At 39.3% G+C, this 17,532-nt stretch overlaps 3 protein-coding genes across 3 annotated transcripts; all 3 read right to left on the reverse strand.

Moving 5' to 3' along the window:
- Positions 1-1,407: 1,407 nt before the first annotated feature.
- LOC103990723 (ethylene-responsive transcription factor 11-like) lies at positions 1,408-2,882 on the reverse strand. The gene has a single exon (XM_009409967.3). It carries the CDS (start codon positions 2,407-2,409, stop codon positions 1,798-1,800), a length of 612 nt encoding a protein of 203 aa, XP_009408242.2. The 5' UTR covers positions 2,410-2,882; the 3' UTR covers positions 1,408-1,797.
- A 143-nt stretch (positions 2,883-3,025) lies between these two features.
- On the reverse strand, positions 3,026-3,861 carry LOC135643328 (protein DMP5-like). Its single transcript, XM_065160143.1, has one exon. It carries the CDS (start codon positions 3,783-3,785, stop codon positions 3,162-3,164), a length of 624 nt encoding a protein of 207 aa, XP_065016215.1. The 5' UTR covers positions 3,786-3,861; the 3' UTR covers positions 3,026-3,161.
- Positions 3,862-4,602: 741 nt separating this feature from the next.
- LOC135643327 (sister-chromatid cohesion protein 3-like) lies at positions 4,603-16,884 on the reverse strand. The gene is made up of 22 exons (XM_065160142.1): positions 16,671-16,884; positions 16,362-16,575; positions 15,797-15,909; positions 15,620-15,712; positions 15,331-15,494; positions 14,975-15,211; positions 14,747-14,891; positions 14,463-14,641; positions 14,220-14,365; positions 14,013-14,140; positions 13,724-13,897; positions 13,113-13,274; positions 12,825-13,025; positions 12,609-12,746; positions 12,337-12,537; positions 12,031-12,175; positions 11,786-11,892; positions 8,563-8,703; positions 6,972-7,237; positions 6,748-6,872; positions 5,629-5,884; positions 4,603-5,057 (listed from the first exon to the last, which is right to left on the reverse strand). Exons 1-22 carry the CDS (start codon positions 16,713-16,715, stop codon positions 5,054-5,056), a joined length of 3,384 nt encoding a protein of 1,127 aa, XP_065016214.1. The 5' UTR covers positions 16,716-16,884; the 3' UTR covers positions 4,603-5,053.
- Positions 16,885-17,532: the final 648 nt, after the last annotated feature.

The raw sequence follows: 17,532 nt of genomic DNA on the forward strand, positions 1-17,532 counted from the left end.
TTCAAGCTAAAATCAAATTGATTAAAATCGAAATTAAATCAAGTTAATTGTTTGATGTTTTTGAACTGACTATGGCTCCAATTCGGTTTCAAATAGATTAATAATAATAATAATAATAATAATAATAATTTTTTGATAAGTTATCACTTGTCATAGTGAGGAATTATCTATTTTGGATTGATCTATATAATTTTATCATAATTTTGATGGTAAATGATGATGTTGATGCCTCGTGAGCTCTTCTTCTAGTATCAACTGATAAGTCTATCATTTGTTGTCATCGGTGCAAGCACGGGAGCTCACAGGAAATTATCCGCTTTATATGATTGTGTATGATTTTACCCTTTTGAAGTGAATCTAAAAGATATCTCCGAGATATCACGGACAAACTTCTAAACAGGATGTTTGATGTAATGCTTATGTATATCTGTGTCTTTTGGTATGTTCATGCTTTGCACAGCATGTAGAGGGACAGTCGAAGGCTTAATAGTCCTATTTTAGTTGAGTTTGGTGGCCACTTTAGGCTTGTAAATAAAGGTTGTGTCATGTGGACACTTGTAAGAGATTTTCGGTCTGTAATGGACCATTTTGACCCTTTGTTGTGTAACTGTTCAGAGCTTGTAAAGTCTGTTTGTAATTTGCATTGTCTATAAAGTGTTTTCGGAAATGTTTGCTTGTGGATTCTGAATGAGACGTTTTCTCTATCCCGTTTTCTCTTTTGTAGGTCTTAAGGGATCATGAGAGGCTTCGGGGAGACTGACCTTTACGGACGGATACACAAGGGTGCCGCACAACTTAGGCAAAATTAGCTAAGTCCATGACAAAGAGTAAAGGATGATATTAGCACTAGAATAAGGGCTCATGAGATCTTGACTCCGTATTAGGACACTAATAAACACATTTAGTCTAGTATCAATTAAAAAGCACGGAAACAAAAACCTTATATTTGCTAACATCTCTTTGTTTATAATCAAATATAGTCTTTTAGGATTTATGGATAAAATCATACGAACTTATCTAAAACGAATAATTTCACGTGAGGCAGATAACGAGTGATGATTGATTTCTCAAGTTCAGAAGTAGATACAAAATTACCTTGAAATTATTTTAGTATCAATTCTAATTTTAAAGAGCCATCAAATCCGAAAACATTAATCGTGAGGACTTTAGTATCAATTCTAAATTTAAAGAGCCATCAAATCCGAAACCATAGTCAGGAACGGGTTATAGATTCAATACCAGTGTAGGCAATGGACAGTAGTATGAAGTCAAATTGACTTTGGAGTTGACAAAGTAGCCGGAGTTCATATCCAATCAGACTTTTCATATCTAATTGGATGAACAACACCATCAGTTTAATGCAAGAAAGCCCCAATACACTGTAGAATTGTATGTCTGTGCCAACCATGAAATAATAGCTTCTTAGCATAAGCATTATTTATTGGGCTTTGCGATCGCATCTCGTGACTTGTCAGATTTAGTACACATCCCAACTTTGAGGTGTTCCGTTGTCGCCTCAGACGAAGCGAAGGACTCGATGGAGTCGTTCGTGAAGAAGGCAAAGCAATCAAACAAGGCAGAGTCGATGAGAGAAGGTGGTCGGGACGGCGCAGAGGATGCAGGAGGCGGCCAAGGAGACGACAGGAAGGACGACGACGACGACGCAACCGTGTGCAAGTGGAGGCAACGAAGCACGGAAGGAGTGTGTGAGAGGTTGACTTGTCACATGTGGGAACTACAGAGAATGGTTATCTACAGACGTTTCGAAAGGAGGACTACGATTCATGTCACTTTCGATCACGCGAACTCCGGCGGAGGCGGCAGGTTGAGATCCAAATCGAAGCGAATCGCGTCCGTCGGCCAGACGGATGTTGGGGAGCGAGGACAATCCACCACCGAGGACGAGTCTGAGTCGCTCTCCACCCCGCTACAAGCCGGCCCTCTGAAATCCCTAACCGCCGCCGATTTCTTGGCAGCAGCGATCAGGTCCGAGTGCGGGAAGGGGGACAGGGAGGACGACCGCCGCAGCGCGAGATTTAGCGGCGAGGGACCGACGGCGGGCCGCCTCGAGGAGGTGGACGACTCGATGGTGCTGTTGCTGGGGCTGGCTGGCGCCGCCGTTCCGGCCGCTAATCCGGTGGCGCAGGCGAGGGATTCGGCGGGACAGGGAAAGTTGGTCTTGGCTTTGGGGCCACGGAATCGGCAGGCGGCGGCGTCGTAGGCGCGGGCGGCCTCCTCGGCGGTGTCGAAGGTGCCGAGCCACACGCGGCACTTCTTGGCCGGGTCCCGGATCTCCGCCGCGTACCGGCCCCATGGCCGCTTCCGGACGCCCCGGTAGTGCATCCCCTTCCAGTCTCCGCCGCCGCATCCCTCGCCACCGGGGTTGCAAGCCTTCGCCCTCGGAGCCATCGCAGAGTGTGTATCCCTTCTTCCTTGGATCGAGAGGGAGGGATGAGAGTGGTCGGAAGACACGGCGGGAGATCGTTATATACAGAGGCGGAGAGAGAAGGAGAGAGGAAGGAGCGGTGGGACTTGCGGAATGGGCAACGATGGGGCGACGTGGCACGCGGCGTGATTAGGTGGGACGGCGCGGTCTCCCTGGAGGCGCGTTTGGAACGACGGGAGGAAGGCGGCCGTCAAGTGGAAAGCGGTGACGGCGTGAGTGCGGCTGACCTGGTCGTGGCGTTACTCGAACGCGTGCAGGGTGCGACGTGGACAACCTTCCGTCGTGAGAAACCAACCTCTCGCATCGTGGGCTCCACATGTGAATCTGATTCCGACTCGAGTCACAATTGTCGGTCGCGGTCAACACGCGTTGTAAGCGCTTGACAGGTGGCTCGGCGTAGTGCATGTTGCGGAATAGTCTGCGGTTAGCCACGCGGAACTCAATGAGAGTAATAATAATTAGATTACTTTATTATATGGTTTCTGGTATTTCATGAGCTAAGTTGTCAATTGATAGATCAATTAAATGTTAAAGTTACTAATTAGACGACTCTAATTCAACGAAGAGTAAAAATACGTTCACGTTTTAGGCTCTTATTCTCAGGTGATGTTACCATTTTACGTTACCAGTGCACAGTAGCTTTCCTTTCAAATCCCCTATCGTAGTACTACAGTAACAATGAGGAGCCATCTCAGGCCGCTTTGTTTCCTTGGAGTCACTGGTGATGCGCCATGTCCGCGTAGCCGATCCCCTTGCGGGTGGTGGGGAAGACCATGAACACCACGCCCGACAAGAACGCAGCTCCCAGCGGCAGGTTCACGAGGAGCTGCCTCGTGTTGGGGCTTGCCTCCGGGAAGAAGCAGTTGAGCACGTCGCTGTCACTGAAGGCCAGCGTCAGGAACACCACCACCGCGAACAGCGCGTGCACGACGTCCAGCACCCGCAGCCGGTACCTCCTCAGGTCCTTCAGCACCCCGCTCCGCTCTCCCTCCTCCCCGTCGTAGTTGAGCACGTACATCCCCCGCAGCGTCGCCACCCCGTAGTACAGCTTGCCGTCGCCGCCCTTGAGGCTGTCGGTGAAGGAGAGAGCGGCGCAGGCGGCGGCGCAGAGCTGTATCAGGGCCGCGGTGAGATACTTGTTGGAGGTGTGGCACATGCCCCGGTTGGAGAAGGGCGGCGAGAGTGCTTGGAAGGCCAGCACGGTGCCGCTGGGCAGGAGCTTCACCAGGTTCGCTGCGCTCGACAGCGTCTTGTCGACTACCACCGGCGGCTGAGCTCCGTTCCCCGACTGCGACTCCGCTCCTTTCTCATACCGAGTCGCAGATGGTTGAGGCGCCATTGATGAACTGAGACGCTCTCTCGATGAAATCTTAGTAGAGGCAAATGAGGCAACATGGAAGGAAATATAGAACAAACAGTTATCCTAAGCACGATGGGAGTTGTGTATGGAGAAGAAGAATGATGTGATGGTGTGATGAGAGGAGTAATTGGAACTGCAGTCACAGATGCGAATACGATGGTTAGGTTGCAACGGTCTTGCGTAGGAGAAGGCGGGAACATGTGTTACGTGAAGAAGATGTGCTGAAACAACTCATGCATGAATATGACAAGAAGAAGAAGGAACCATGCACGAGGATGAGGCAATGAAGATGACTTGTGGACTATAGACATACAGAGATGGAAGCGAATCAGCTTGTTTCCACCATCTATGATATGCCATGAGTCATTAAAACGCCGTTGTTGTTAACGGTGAATGATGGATTTATGTAGATAAGACTGATGCATCAATCTCCACTACAGCAAACAAAATGCAATACAACCATTTCCAAGTATCAATTACCCAACAAAAAATTTATCTACAATAATTACCAACCTTGAACTACTAGCAAACTCATCCAATGGACATGGGCATTCATCAAGTCAGCTGAAAGCTTTTACCTTCAAGTAAAAAACAGAAATCTACAGAAAAAGATCAGAACTAAAAATTCAGACGGGCACGCAACAACTATAGAGATATGGTCATAAGGAACCATCAGCCATTGTAATAAAGACCTGTATCATGCTTAAAACGAATTAACATTAAATCACAAATATAATACCTGAGAAATGGATAAAAACCAAAACAAATTGGGGACATAATTGCAAATGCTGCAAAATCAGGCAAATAAAAAATAATCTTTTATCCGAGGAGAATCAAGAATGTCTTGGATCCTATTTACAATGCACAGACAGGACAGGTACCACTGAATTGTTTATTTTCTAGGAGTAAACCTCGGTGGACCAGTATTAGTAATTCTCAGTATTAGTACAACTGATTGGTGTCTAGCTTTTACAAGCTTGCCTCCACCATACTCTAGCATATCTTGGTAGCAACAAAAGTTCTGATAAACCAGATTTGGGCTCTTAGAAACTACATACAGGAAGGTAAAGCTGACTTGTGCAGATGCCAATATACATAACATACAAACTGCCTAGAAGGTTAGACTACCAACAGCAATAAAAGATAAATTCTTGATAAAACGATAATATGGGCTTTCATGTTAGTAGAGTCCATGATGATGCTTCTCGATCACTTTCTTAAGAAAAGCAACCTAATATCAGCGGCTGTTACCTGCAAATCAAAAGAACCAAGAAACTTGAGATGAATGACACTGTAAATGAATGAACTATTGCTTTAGAAACAACCAGCTCAGGTACCTTGTGGCCCTCACAGGTGGTGGGAGAGCAAAGTTTCAAATTGATAAAACATAAATTTTTTGATGGCTTCTCCTAGGATGATAGTACATAAATGATAATTTACCTTTATGACTACCATTATACCCAACTACCACCGATAATTCAGATCTGCCATTAACAATGGTGCTGCATGCCAAGTGAGATCACAAAACTGGCAAATAGAAGAAAATGAAGGGCAGCCAGATTTTGCCATCTTTCTCCCCTTCCTTTCTTTCCTCTCTCTTATCACTCCTCCACATTTGGAGAATGACACAGGTCAAATATCAGTCACCACCTCCACATGTGACCATATCAATCACCACTTCAAGATAAAGAAGGGATCTAATTACGAGGCCAAGGCCTCATTCATGGATTTTTCATTTGCTAAGGTTTTTAAATGTCCTAGATCAAGTTGAATATGCATATAAAACAGACACCTGTCAAACTCGCAATTTATTAAGAGATACCTGTTGTTCTTTGCAGTTTCTGTGCTTTCTGGCCGTGCAATTCTCATTGATCTCAACTTGGAAGCCGATGCTCTAAAAGTGTGTATTAGAGGCTGATCCGCTTCTTCATCATCATCCTCTTCCTGATCATTCTGGTCTGAATCGCTAATGGAATCTTCTTCACTAGATTCATGCCCATCAAAAAGTTTCTTTCCTTCTAGATTTCTTGCCTTTCTTGGACGTCCTCGTCGTCTTACAACATTCCCTTCTTTCTCATCTGCATTCAAGTAATAGTTTCAGACTCATCCTTCAAATAATATGTATAAAATGATTCAAAGTACAGTAACTCTAAGAGATCTATATTGATGAAGATCACATATTTGAAGGAAAAATACCATTTCTAACATGGAAGCACTGAGGTTCCAAACAGGACTAGTTCAAAGTTCTTATTCCCTCTACTTTTTAACCAATAAATAATATACAAATGTTCTCTCCTTGAAGGGATCTATACAAGCAGGAGCATCATTAAAGCAGGAAACCACATAGAAGGCACAGAAAAGCAATGCTGTCCTCGCACTGCGAAAGCAGGGTTTACACAGCAACAGATCATGACCTATGAAACATGGCAATCCACAATATTTGTTTTCCTTGTGTCCATGTCAGACATCAACACATCACAAACATTGACACACATGTCCAGCAGTCCAAAACATATCACGAATATGTCATCTACACTTATTTCTGCTGATAATTGCTATTATTTATGACACTTATATTGCCCTATACATGGTTACTAAGACATGTCAAACATGGGCAATGTGTAACTATATTTTGATGGCTGTGAAAATCTTCATGTGTTATTTTTTTGCATTTGAAGTGTTTTCTGAACAATGCTTCTTATAAGTTGCATATATCATAAACATAACCCCTCTGAACCTTAAAAAAGACCATCTAATCCCACAAATTATACATCCATCCGTAAAGAATTATCTACAAAGCCCTGGGCAATTGATCCTTTCAAAATAGAGAGAGAAGAACCTAGCATGGATCCACTGACGTATTACTTCAGGAACATATATGAAAGTGAAATTTACCCTAGCATGGATCCATTGACTATGCAAGAAAATTTGAAGAGAATACCTTGCAAACCTTCATTCTTTGCATATTTCTCCTGCAAGTGGTCAACAAACACGGAATATGGCCGCCAACCACTGGGATCTTCATCTATGTTAACATTCTCTGATCTCTTCTGGACATCCTTCAGGCTGTTTGGAAACAGGATTTAGACCACAGAATTCATGGTAATCTATGAAAAACTGAAACTATAAAGCATTGAAGTTATCAATTAAAAAAGCATGCCTTACATTTCTAGAATATCAGATGTGGGAAGTTTCGAGACAAATGGCAAAACAGCAGCCTCTAGGAATGATAAGTGTTTGGGAGCTTCCAAAAAGGCATATGAAATGCCATCCTTAACAACATTTAAAATTTCTGATTTATGCTTATTTCGAGCTGCACCAGTGAATGTTGCTGAGAGCCGAGATGCAAGCTCCTTGCAATCCGAATAGGACTTACTCGCTAAGGACTCGTTACTACCAGAGGAAAGATCCACTGTGTGCCTCTTATAAGACTAATCACATACAAAACCATGTAGATTAGCAGTTGAGGAAGATCATCAACCAAAAAAAATTATTAAAAAAGAATAAACATCTACAAAAAGTGGGGATACGAAGTTTATAAAAATAACAAAAAGCTATCTAAAATTTACATAAGACTTGAACAAGAAATAAAACAGAAACTAAGTATATAGAAAAAGCCGTAAGAAAAGAAAATAAACTGTCCATTGATGAGTAATAAATGCATAACCTTGGTTATTATATATTCATGATATAACTGCTTCATCTGACAAATTTTGAAATATGCAACTACTTATATATATACTAACAAAACATCTTTCATTTAATTGCATATGTTAACAGATATATCAAAGTGTGTTGATATGACATTATTCTGAAAATCTTTGTCAGCCCCAAATGCAGAAACTTCAGAAATCATAATGTGTTGATATGACATGTAATTTGGACCAAAGACTTGATCTCGTATCAACACCAATAAACCACACATGCATCAGCCTTAGATTTCTACTAGAAGGGCTGGACAAGCAAAGAAACTGAATGGCCCAGTTTAAAATCCTAGTTCTGGACCACACCTAGTTAGGACATACTTTCAGGGCCCAAACACCAGATCAGCAGCTTACACGGCATGAGGTCCCATCGACACACTATAGCTACATGACTAGTATAAACTATGTCAAACCTAATATAAATACAATTCTCCCCTGGTTACATACAAGGCTAGTTCAGCTGTTCAGGCTCTTGGTGAGTTAGTTTGACTAGTATTGGCCTCAGAAAAGCTTAATGACAAGATAAGATTCATGTAGCAACCCCAGATAGTTAGGAACTACATTTGATCTTCTTGTGCATGCAATACCAGAATCCCTCTCTCATAATCCTCAAGGCATAAATATACAATTCTCCATTCAAAGATGTGGGTTCAGTAAATTAAAAAAAACAAGTTTACCAATGTCAAAGAAAATTAATAGATATTAACAACATATAAAGCATCAAGCTGATAATGGCACCATACCTACTTGACATTACAACTAAACTTAGGGCAATTAAGTAAAATAAAATGTCATTCTTAGTATGGTTCACCTTACCGGTCCGTACTGGTGTACCGACCAGCCATTGGTATGGTATATATTAATGTGCCAACACATGGTACAATGGGATGTACCAACAAACCAATATATATTGTCCATACCGGTCCTCTATCGAACCGGTATATACCGCTCATATCGAGCGATACACCACGATACGATGAACCTTGATACTTAGGCATATCTTGTCATAAACTAATAATAGTCAAGAACCAGCTGAAGAAAGAACACATTACTCTTTTCAATGCCTCCAAAAATATAGTAGGTATCTCATCATTTGCAGTTTTCCTTAATGCTGTGATCAAATGCTTGATTATCTCCGAAATGCTTGTTCCATGCATCACAAAATGTGAAAAAATCTCAGGAGCAAGATAATCCTGCAAAATCATCAAACATCAGATTATGAACTTAAAATTTAATTTTATTATCATAATAGTGTAAGTGGTCCTTATAAAAGTAAATTTGACCTCATAACTAGGTTACCAACCAATTGAAAAGATTTGACATCATCAAAGTTCAATAGCATACTATGACAACCATTAGTTAGCCACAACATGCCATAGTTGGCAAAGTAAAATTTAGTTTGGTAAGCCACAAGAAAATGAGAAGCTGGGAATGCAATTAAAGATCTTCCCAATTGGGGAAAAGGAAAAGTAAAATCAAGAAAATAAAAGAGATTGTGCAGTAGTTAGCGACCAGCCATTTAAAATCACATAAAATATAGGTAAAAAAATATCAAGCATCCAAACTTCATATTTAATTGATGGGATCACTGAATTTTTCAATTTTCAATTAGAAGTTTTTGTTTTATGTATGGTTCATTGGCTAGAAGAAACAGCAATAAAGGCAATCTTTCCACCTGCCCTTCTTCTCTAGAAAAGTGTAATAATATGAGGATCCTGATTTACCATATGATGGAAATGACGATGATGAGGATAACAACCACCACAAACCTATGCCTCTATATCATTTTTCAAATTTATTGATCACCCATTCATGGTCTCCTCTAGAGTACCACCCACCCCTTCATTCATCCAGCCACGTACTTGATCACAATAAATGATGAGGACAGTTGCAAAGGCACTCCCGTTTTCTAAGAGGGTGATAAGAAGGTGGAAAGCAAGGAGACCAACAAGAAGGAAGAAAGTACTGATAATAAGGCCTTGGCGACCCAATGGAGCATTTTTCAGAAAACGATGAGTGGGTGAATCACAAATGCTTTTCCAAAGCATTTTGTGAGAAATTCTAATGTCACCTCAAAATGAATAATATGATATTAGTAAACATGATTCAAGAAATTTAACCAATCAACTTGCATGGCAACATGATATGAATACTATCGTTGTTTTCAACTTTGAAAAACTATATGGGGAATTACAATTGATACATTCTGAAGAAGAATCTTGTAACGATCAAATAACTAAACATAATAGACATGAATGAAGACACAAAAAGCTAGGCCCAAGGCCCCAAGCTTCAAAAAAATTAAACAAGTCAAATGGTCCAGTTCATAGAACTCCCACCAATGCAACATCTGCGGAAGGCCAATGTATGCAGTATTGCCCTAAATAAAAGAGAAACTATTCCATGACTAGAACTCAAGTCGGCCACCTAGGTCCGAAAGGAGCAACCTTTTGGCGAATGGCGATGCCAAGTTGCACCCTCTAAACTTTAAAAAACTAATAGAGTGAAAATGATCAGCCATTTGATACTGAACTTGATCACACAACTTCTGAACCATATACTACAAGACATTGGGAAATCAGTCACAAAGAAACATCGCTCCTTAAAAGCCCCATATGAACTTGAAATTAAATTGCATCTTGATAAATTCAAGATATTATTTTTCTATTGTATAAAAAATAACCTGACAGAACATGCCATTTTAAAACTAAAACAGATGCTATCAATACACAGCTAAAAGAAATTATACTTTGCATTTTTTTTTTATTGTCAAAATGTACCCACTTATAGGGTTTCTTTACAGTGTAAAAAGTCAAGGAAAACATAAAACCAAGGTTAAAAAATTTGGTTCTCACCAATTATGACACCTGCTGTAACCAGTATGCTACTGGTATATCAGGTGGTGCAATGATTTATACTTCTTGGCATCATCCCAAATAATGTAAAAATAAATAAATAAATATTGACCAGGTCATTGAATATCATGATTGAATGCTACAAAAATACAATGGCTATTATGACTAATATATCTACATGGATAAGTGACTCCTACCCACACTACCCTAAAGAAAGCTTAAGAATGAGAAACTAGTTCCAATCAGATTACAAACCAGCAATGACAAATAAGCAGACATTCCAAATTTGGACAAAGAGGTAAAAGTCCAAGAGGATAACAACTAATAGACTGCCTGTTTCAATTGAGGCATCTTCATTCTGCCTGTTTTTCCTTTTATTTTCCTTCTTTTACATGCATATTTCCGCAAATTAGGATATGTTAGTCCTGCCCAGCTGGTTTAGTGAAACCTTAAAACCCCACAGCTGAGTTTTCTTGAGATAAGCAATCAATTAGCAGCTATTTGTCACGATGACTGACTTGGGAAGAACTCATCTAATCCAGGAGTTGGTAGCTAATGATCAAATGGAGACACATCTGAGGTAAAATTATATATAATTTCTTATTCATGGCCTTAAATGTTAAAACTAATTAACCTTTTTCCAGCATTGATTATCTTCTAAATTAATAGCCCCAGCCAGAGTTTGGTTTCTACCAGGACTTCCAAAAATGAAAAAAGGAGCCTGTTCATTCTCCTACACCACTCAGCTGGGTTCCCTTATCTAATAGAGTGGAATCAAACTCCTTGAACAAATTCATAGCACAAAACAAAGAGACGTGAATTATTAATAACAAATTATAGATTTATAATTTCATATAACTTGAAACTTAATCAGTGACTCAGATAAGACACAATATTAACCAAAACAGTAAACATATTAAACTCAAAGAAACAGAACTTTGACTCGAAATCTGAATCAAACTGACTCAAATAACAAGGCCATGATAGATGCTCAAGAGGGTTGACTAGTTTTAGACAAGACTTTAAACTACACTTTGTATATAATTAAGGCCTTCTTTGTACTTCATCCAACCTGATCATCAACTATGCTTTGCTGATCTAATTGCTCTTCTTAACAGCTATAACAAGGTTTTAAGAAGCTATTTACACATACAGCCCTTCAAAAAAACAAGGCACCTGGATGATGAACAGTTAATAGTTTATGATCAATATATGCTATAACACAGCAACAAAGAACATGTTCAAGTTTAAAAAGTGCGTCATCACACTTATAGCACTGACATGTCAGTCTGTTCATAAATTTGAAGCAGTGGAATCATTAAGTTCATATCCAATAGCACACCGATCTATTATAAGTTATCCTAGTTAGCTCACTTTGACAAGTATGCATATTTACAGAGTAAGCAGCCAGTAGCGTCACCTTGGAAACAGTATGAGTGGCCACCAACTTTGCTGCTGCAATCATAACGGCATCCCTGTTTGTCTCCTCGATGTATTCTTCATTTGCATCCTCATCTTCAGTCTCATCTGCCAGTTACAAACCGGAGTTCAATGCACTGTTGTTCTTACAGGAATGGATGAAAGAATAAAGCATTAGATATTATTTGCTTCTATTACAAACTTCTGTATCAAAAATTCAATTTTTGCCACCTAATTACAGCAAACCTGAAATTTTAAGCAGTTGCTCAGAAAGTTTCCAGAAATTCTGAATAGAAGGTAAATTTGGGGAATATCCTAAACTGTGCAGCCTTGTAGAAGAGTACTTTGACTTTTTAAATAAGCACCATGTTTCTGCAAGTATGACACAGACCTATATCAAAAGAAAAGCTGTTCAGTAATTGCTTAATCCATGGAACCTAAAATAGGCACAAATTCTATTTTGAAAAGAGAAATATATTTATGGCATATAAAGAACTGCTACAGAGTCAAGTTAACCTGTCATATCTGCAATTACTTTAGCTAATAACTTACTCTACAAGAAAGCACAATTCCACTCCTTCCCTCCTGAGGGGCATCAGGCAGGGTCCTAGTAAAGGATTCTAGTTGTTCAAGCAGGATATCCCTCTTGGACAATAATGCAGTAGTAGATGCTTCTAGCAGACTGTCACTGTCAATAGACTGCAGGCACCAAGCTACATGCAGGTACATGTTGAGAAGCAGAAAGCACTTTACCTGATAGAGCATGAAGTTTATCAGAAAAGCAAAAATCAAATATAAAATATTTCACAGGATAGTTGACATACCTCATTGTCAATGTCACTCAAATCCCTGAGGATGCTAGCCATATCTTCATATAAACCATTGATAGAAACAAATTTTGTCAGTTGAAGCTCATAGAGCCGCTTCAAATTGACCAGAAGTGAGTACTCATCACCACCCATCTACAAGAGTTTGATTGTCGGACTTTCGACATTAAGCTTAAAAGAAGCAAGGCGTAAAGATGTAAAAATGATGCATACCTCGACTTCTTTCATAGCAGCTTTTAGCTTAATTATTATATCACTCTCAAGATCCTTCAGTTTATTTTGCACATAATCTTGAAGATCAGCTTGACTATCAGTAGAACAAAACGTTAGCACCTTGATACAAGATCTCAGTGTATCCTTCTCCCCATGCTTAAAAAATGCATCCACTATAAGTTCAAGAATTGTCTTGAAATTCTGACAGGACAGATGAACAAAATTGTCCTATTAGTTCCTAAAAAGTAGTATCAGGATCTTGCAAGTTCAGAAAGCTAGAAGTCAAACCTGCTCCTGCCTTTTTAAGGAATAAAGTTCAAGTTTCAAAAGTCCCAAAATCTCAACCAAAGGTGAGACCTTAGCTTTGTCAGATATATACTTGCGCAGCAACTGCGGGTAGCTCTTCATCATAGCTGCAGTTATTTCTCGTCTACTGTTTTCCAATGCTTCCTTCAATAAGTATGACCACGGTTAATATTCCAGAAATAACAAATGGCAGTGTAAAACTGCTGAAATACCAATTGCATCTTCACACTCGCTTCCAATAAAAAAATTGCATGCCTTTAGAGCAGGTTCTCTTACCAAGCTTGGCAATCTCCCACATAAGAATGACAAATTAGTATGTCAGCTTAAAGAACAAAAGTGAGCTACATGATACGTCCTGTTTGCATTAGATTAATCATTCCTATCTAAGAAAATATTTTTGCAGTGATTGACAACATAGAGCAGAAGCCTTCTAGTAATCTAGTTCCTATGTATCCCATGCTGAGAGACCATGATGTGAACTTATACAAATTTTAATAATCAATAATTAAACTCAAGTCCAAAAGACTAGCTTATCTGATGTTCATCGTATTAAATGCGAAAAGTGCATTCAGGAGAGAAACTTTCAACCATACCTTTTGAGCTTTTGTATAATACTGCTTTCGGTTATCAGTGGCAGGGACTATCTTTTCTCCAACAGCCTTCCTAGCTGAAGCATAGAGAAGCCGAACCAGGTTAGTTGCATCCACATCAGTGAGTTCAATCAATGGATTCTCGTCAAGGAGCATGGAGATAATACACTTCCAATCCTGTGAACAAAGTGCACCATATATTTGCAGTGAGGTGTTAAAACTTACGGGTTTTAATAAGTAAATGTCCCTTGATTATTAAAGTAACAATCTATGCTATCAGGTAAAAAGAAACCTTCATGGCCTTCATGTCATCCCAAACATCATCAATCACATAGGCACTAAGGATCGGATCATCAGGAAATTCACGAAGAATTTGCAACATGCGTCCCAGGTGAACCTCAGAGGACTCATTCTCTCCATCTAGACATATTATTAGACCAATAAGTTTGGTTGTTTACATTTACTATACCACAGTGCATAATAAGTTTCAGAAGGATACCCTTCCGTCCTGAATGTGAATTTTTAATTTTCTGTGCAATCAAATGATCATATACTAATTCTCCAATTGCACGCCTGATCAAGGGTGGTTCATCAATAAGCAAATCATACAAAGGACCTAGTTCATCATCTGTTAGAAGCTGATGTCTGCAAACCAAGAATAAAAAATTCTTCTTAGTAGAGCTTACCAGCCACCAGATAAACCACAAAAGTTGGTTTAGATGTACAAAGAACATAAAATTACCTAAGTAGTTGTTTCAGAAGTCCTATAGCTGACACAGCCACTGAAATATCAATGTCATCAGCAAGCTCAATCATTCGGTTGCAAAATCTCTCAGTAAAAAGGCCAAGTGATGGCACGTTATCATCCACCTCATATAGATTTTGTAATGCAAGTATAGAAGCTTTTCTGACACCAGCACTCTTCACAAGGCATTGAAATATATAATATAGTTAAAACTTTTGCAAAAAAATATTGACTTAAAGCCAAAGGAAGCAATATTCTGTGGATATACACATAAAACTTACCTTGTCATTCAGTGTCCAACCAAGATATTTCAAGTACAAGTCTTGCAAGAAAAGTGATGGATATGATAAAATCCAAATACCCAGAGATCTGATGCAAGACATCCGAATCTCTGGGTCAACATCTCGGTACCTGTGCATAAATAACCTACAAAAAAAAAAAAGATACAAAAGAATAAACAAATTGTTCATAACAGTGACACTGAAAAAAACCACCAAGTTGAATCTCACCCTGTAAATATTTTACGCATCATCTCTTCTGTGGCAGTTATCTTTTCATGTGTCAGAGATAACCTTTTGTTAAGAGATTCCAAACGAGGCCCCTCATTTTGTTTTTTCTTTTCAGCGTTTAACTGTCTCTGAGTGGTTTCACGTTGTCCAGAAAGTATTTTGGCAATATTTATGAAGGACGTAACCAGTTGGAGACCAACCAATGAAGCCACTTGCCGATAAACCCTAGGAGGAGTGCTGTAGTGCAGAATAGAAGAATCAAGACAACCTAAAATTTCAGTTTCTTCCAAAGAATAACTTCCTTACAAGGTAAAAATATGCTAAGGCAACAGAGAGGGATAGCAAGAAAAGCTTACCATGATAGGGCAATTACAAAGTCCATGCATTTCTCAAACAAAACCTTATCAAACAACGGTCCATTTTGGCACTCAAGAACCAAGTTGTCCCAGAATGATGCGAGATTTTCTTTGAAGCTTTTAAGCTCCTTTTGCTTTGAGTTAACATGGTCTTCCACTTCGCCCTGCATTATTGATAAGTTATTTTTTAAATCAAATGAAAATTGAACTCATTTACACAAGACAGAAAGAACTTGGAAGTGTTTGGCATAAAAGAATATCATGTTTAAGAATATATCTCTGATAATACATTTTTAGCTAGCTCCACAAGTGAGACCACAACATCATCCACATCAGTCTCATCAAAAGACGCGGCTTCTAGTTGATACTTGGCTCCACAAGCCTGTTCACCAGCAGCAAATTGCATCAAATACTACATGAATCTGATTATAGCAGTATGAATAGGCAGTAACTGAAGAGATACTACCTCAAAGAGAAACATTAGAATCTCAACCATTGCAGATTTTGGATCCCCTTCATAGCGCTCAACCCACTTTTTGACAGCATGGTTAATTACTCTCCCATTATGCTTGATGATATCTGTTTATGAGACACATTAATTAACTTCAAGTAGTATTAGCTAAAGTTTGATTTATTTTTTACTGTGTTGCGAGAACGAATGACAGAAAATTGAATGTTGTAAAACGAAGCAGAAATTCACATTTGTCATTATTTTGACACCCAAGCACAGGTCAAAACCATATAATGCTTCTACGAAATACTACAAAAAAATTGCATCTACCGAAGAAAGATCTCAAGGATCATGCAGAAGTAGTAGAAAGAAAATGATCATATACAGGCACCTGGAGTGAATGCATAAAATAGAGTCGACTTTCTATAGCTTCAACAATTCAACTAATTTATTCAATGAACAGCTGTTGCAAACCCTAAGCACACCATAACATTTGAGAAAATAAGAGAAACGGTGCGAGAACCCAAAAACACTTGTAAAGAACCATTAGCCAATTCAACTTAGAATCAAGCGTACAAACCGATCAAGCTCTGATCTTCCTTCCACCCAGCAGCCCGAATTGCCGCTCCGCGCTTCCTCTTGGCCTTCGGAGCGGGATCGTCGAGGCCGTCGTACGATCCATCCCCAGACCCCTGGTCCCCGTCGGTGGGACTGTGGTCGGCCTTCTCCCCGGCAGAGCCGCTCGATTTGCTAGGCCCGACGTCAGACGCGGCCAACGGTGGCCTGCCCCTCTTCTGCACCAAGCAGACACCCAGATGTACAAAACGCGCATTAGGGTTAGGAAATCGACCAAATAACACAATAAGAGGAGGAATGGGGGAAGAACGACCGATCGGCGGACGGACGTCTCGGAGACCACGGCGGCGTGCTCCATGGACTGGCGAGCGATGGTCTGGGGCTAAAGACCCCTGTCGATATCGATTGGTGCCCGAAAGTGAAGCGATCGAGAGGTGGAACGAGGAAAACCCTAGAGATTTGGGGGGAGGGAGTGAGGGGACCGAGGGGGGTTCTTGGCTTCAAACACCTCTCTCTCTCTCTCTCTCTCTCTCTCTCTCGCTTTCTTGGATAAGACTAATAAGCTGATTCGTAACTTAATCTGCGTCAAGAAATGGAAGTATTAATAGAATAAACCTCATTTTAATCTCCAATAACAGTGACAGAATAATAAAGGAAGAGCTTTTATCCACACGCTTTTAGGTATTTTACATGCACACACAAATATATATATATATATATATATATATACCCTTTTAAATTTTGGAAATAGTGTATTTGTTCCTCCAAGTTTAAATACAACATACATGTGTGTATATCTTTAATATTTAAATTTTTTTATACATCATTTCTATAAGAGTTTATTAAATAAACTCAAGTTTTGTGATTGTCAATAAGTTTTAAGAATTATTAAAATTTAAAAACCATAAAATTTTATTTGATATTTTCATCAAAAATTTTACTTTAATAGATAATCATAAAATAATTTTATATATATATATATATATATATATATATATATATATATATAGGACTATAAGTAAATTTTAAGGGTATTAATGTTATTTAAAACTTCAACATTATTTTTTTAATGTTGGAGATTGTTTAACTTTTTATATAAGTATATAAATGTTAAATTTAAATTTAAATTTGTTGTATTGAGATATCTGATTAATTAATATATTATTTATAAATAA

The sequence above is a fragment of the Musa acuminata genome, chromosome BXJ3-7 (assembly GCF_036884655.1).
Source record: "Musa acuminata AAA Group cultivar baxijiao chromosome BXJ3-7, Cavendish_Baxijiao_AAA, whole genome shotgun sequence".
Classification (NCBI taxonomy): Eukaryota; Viridiplantae; Streptophyta; class Magnoliopsida; order Zingiberales; family Musaceae; genus Musa; species Musa acuminata.